The sequence below is a fragment of the Eurypyga helias genome, unplaced genomic scaffold (genome assembly GCF_000690775.1).
Source record: "Eurypyga helias isolate BGI_N326 unplaced genomic scaffold, ASM69077v1 scaffold34352, whole genome shotgun sequence".
Lineage (NCBI taxonomy): Eukaryota > Metazoa > Chordata > Aves > Eurypygiformes > Eurypygidae > Eurypyga > Eurypyga helias.
This window is the reverse complement of record NW_010237190.1, coordinates 30,291-33,687: the sequence shown is the minus strand read 5'-3', so window position 1 is coordinate 33,687 and position 3,397 is coordinate 30,291. Positions and strand designations below refer to the sequence as shown.

Here is a 3,397-nt window from a genome sequence, read left to right as displayed (position 1 = left end):
TCAACCTCGGGATGCAGCATCTTTGCCAGAGGCCAGCACGTACCAGCGCTGCTCTGAGCAGAGCCGCAGCACGAGCAAGCTGCCCGGGACGCACACAGCTACCTGGTGCTCGGCCAGGGTGGGCTACGTGTGCGGGCTCCCAGTAGCTGATGTCTGGGGAGCAGTCAGGTGGGGAAATCCCCAGCCCAGACACAAGCCAAATCACTGAGCAGAACCCACAGCTAGCCTTGGCACACACAGAGGCTGTGCGCTGCAGCTCTGGCTGTTCTGCTCGTTATCCTTGTGAGAGGACGAAGACGGTGCTACGACGTAAAGAGATGCATCAGCACACAACAATATCAGGACTGGGGAACCAAAGCTGTCCAGAGCTAGGGGCAGGCAGTGTTTTTCTGGGTGTCCCAGTGAGCAGGCAGAGTGTGCATGAGCATGCTGAAGGCTATCTTCAGCATCCTTAGTGCTGGCAGGCAAGCTGGCCTGAGCACAGAGCAACAAGTATCACTGCAATAACCTCCAGCTGGGGGTTTCCAGACCTACCTCCAGGATCGGGCACATGGCATCAGCCGTGGTACCTCCCAGCACCTTGCAGAACTTGTAGAAGGACTCCAGATAGGCCTGGAAGAGAGAGGGCAGATGAGCATCCTTCTACACCGCTTCATGCACTGCCCCACAGGGCGTTCAGCAGAGGACAAACAGCAGTAGGGATGCTCCCAGACACTGTAACACTGCCCGGGCACTCTCACCCCTCCTGAACTTGGATGCCAAGCCCACCCAAGGCACTGTGCTTCCCCGGGAGCTGGAAACATGAAGGGTTGTGGTTGGGTTTGTTCAAGTGACTACATGAGCTTACAGCAGACAAGATCCCCAGGCAGCGAGGTTAAAGCCTATTTTGCTCCTTTGAGTCTAACTCCAAAGCATTTACTGAAGTCTCACGTGGTTTCCTGACCCGGCTCTGGCCTCCACAAACACGCCAAGCCACACAACTGTAGCTGCAAGACCTACGCTCAGAAAGTACCGCTGTGTAAGCAGAGTCAAGAGATGAGACAGGACATCTGTGAAGGAAACCAGCCCTTCTCTGCAATTCTCTTTTCACGCTGCAGCCGCTTGGTCTCCATCCCGACCGGAGCACTGCAGAAAACAGATCAGGCTAGGCACAGCTACGCTGCCTCCAGGAAACGTAATCCTTTGTGGAGCTGCTCCGTAATCCAGCTGGAAGATGACTGTATCTCCCAGGGGGAGCCTAGGAAGGCTGTGCATGGCTAAAAGTGCTGTTCAGCAAAAACTTTCTCAAAAGAAGTCATCATGTGATAAAATACCTCCCTGCAACCAGAATCACTGAGAAGGGATGGAATAAAATGATGCCGAGACATCACAAATCTCTCCAGGGCTGAAGATGAACCAAGAATGCACGTGTTGGACACCCTCGGCAGTAGGAAAGCACCTGGATTCCTGGGTTCTGTAAATATTTGTTACCGCAGTGCAAGAGGGCAAAGTTGGGTGAGCATCACACATCAAAGAAACCAACGTACACAGCAGCACAGTGATATTTCTGCAGTTCTCTTCTACTGTCTGGAACACATCACCTTGTAAGGAGACACTTGCTTAGGTCAACCACAACCCAAGACTTCATCTAGCAGTAGAAAGGAACAGGGAGACCCTCATTGTACAAGCAGAGTTAGGATTATAGGTCACTCCACACTTATCCACATCATAGAACGGTTTGGGTTGGAAGGGACCTTGAAGACCATCCAGTTCCAACCCCCCTGCCATGGGCAGGGACACCTTCCACTAGATCAGGTTGCTCCAAGCCTCATCCAGCCTGGCCTTGGACACTTCCAGGGATGGGGCATCCACAGCTTCTCTGGGCAACCTGTGCCAGTGCCTCCCCACCCTCTCCGGGAAGAATTTCTTCCTGATATCTAATCTAAACCTCCCCGCGTTCAATTTAAACCCATTATCCCTTGTCCTGTCACTACAGGCCCTTGCAAAAAGTCCCTCCCAGCCTCCTTGTAGGCCCCCTGAGGTACTGGAAGGCTGCATTGATTCGCCTGCTACATTTTGTTGTCCAGTCACAAAGCTCCTTCCGCAGGCTCCTACAAGAAGGTTGCCAGCAAAGGCCGACGGTCAGCCAGCTTCACTTATCCATATCCATTAAAGATGTGGAAAAAAGGGAGTAAGCACTGAAGACAGCAATGCCAGCACGCCTCCGCTGCAGCACTCCACTGCCCACCGCTTACTTTTCACCTCTGCTCCCCATCTTAACCATATTTCCATTTGAGAACCTTCTCACTTGTCATTCCTAACAATTGCTTTCCTCCTACGAATCCAGCTCAAACCTTCTGCCTACTCGCTCGCAGATTCCATCAAAAAGCCTCCAGTAGGTCTGGGAGGTAGCACTTCCCAAGCCCCCTCCTCCCAGACGCAGGCATCCACCCCTGCTGCCGTGTTCCTCGGAGCAGTTCTGTGCAGATTTCAGACCTCAGTTTATTTCCCTCATTTGCCTACAACGACCATTTGCATTGTATTACACATTTTCCAGTCCCTGGGCAGAGAGGTGGCTTCGAGGCAGAGTCTGGAAGTGGCAGTTACCTCTTCCACCCTTGCATCCCCGTGATTTGTTACCAACCGAGCCCCTGCGTTCCCCGGGGGCTGCTCTTTAGCCACAGCCAGTCCCAGCACACACCAAGGGACGCCACGCACCTATGCTCCAGCCTGGGGGTAGGAAAAGCAGAATGCAAAGCAGTATCAGGCCTCAAAATGGAGATGGGAAAGGATGTGGCAGTTGGGACCCAAGGAGATGCCCTCCAGCCCCTCCCAGCCTGTCTGCCCTGCACTCACTCTGCTCCCTGCCTTCCCCCACCTGCCCTGTCTCAGTCTGCACCCTGCAGGGGTGCAGGTATTTATGCACACAGTCATACTTCCCCCCGTTACAGCCGAAGACCGGTACATGCCAGAGGCCACATGCAGCTGGGCATGACACGCAGCTCCTTCTCCCCTCCCTCTGCCTCCTTCCCTTCACGCCTGACCTGTTCCCTGCCTCTCCAAACAGGCCACGGCCTCCTCGGGAAGCAGAGGTCACGCTGACTGCAGGCTGGCTGTGACCAGCCAGAACAAGGCTGGCAGATAGGATCTGCATCCCACCCTTCATCCAGAGAGCGGAGATGGAGCGATAGCCACAGCCGGCACATAAACACATGCTTTGATACTGCCAGCTAAAACCGGACGGGGCCTGCAGAGGAGACGAGAGCTCCCCGGGCAGGCTCAGGGCAAGGAGATCCTTAGCCCCCTCCACATCCCTGTGCTGATACTCTCCCCAGCCGCCCCCTGCGGGACTCCTGCACCCTGGCTGCCCCTTTTGGGCTGCTCTACCAAGAGCATCTAACCCCAACCACCGCCACTG

General features: G+C 54.8%; 1 protein-coding gene across 1 annotated transcript in view; it reads right to left on the bottom strand.

Moving 5' to 3' along the window:
* Window positions 1-3,397, bottom strand: part of ATP6V0D1 (ATPase, H+ transporting, lysosomal 38kDa, V0 subunit d1) — a 34,007-nt gene that overhangs the window by 2,128 nt on the left and 28,482 nt on the right. The window contains exon 6 of the mRNA XM_010147374.1: window positions 524-612. Within this exon, the coding sequence (XP_010145676.1) occupies window positions 524-612 (89 nt within the window). The remainder of the gene's footprint in view (window positions 1-523; window positions 613-3,397) is intronic.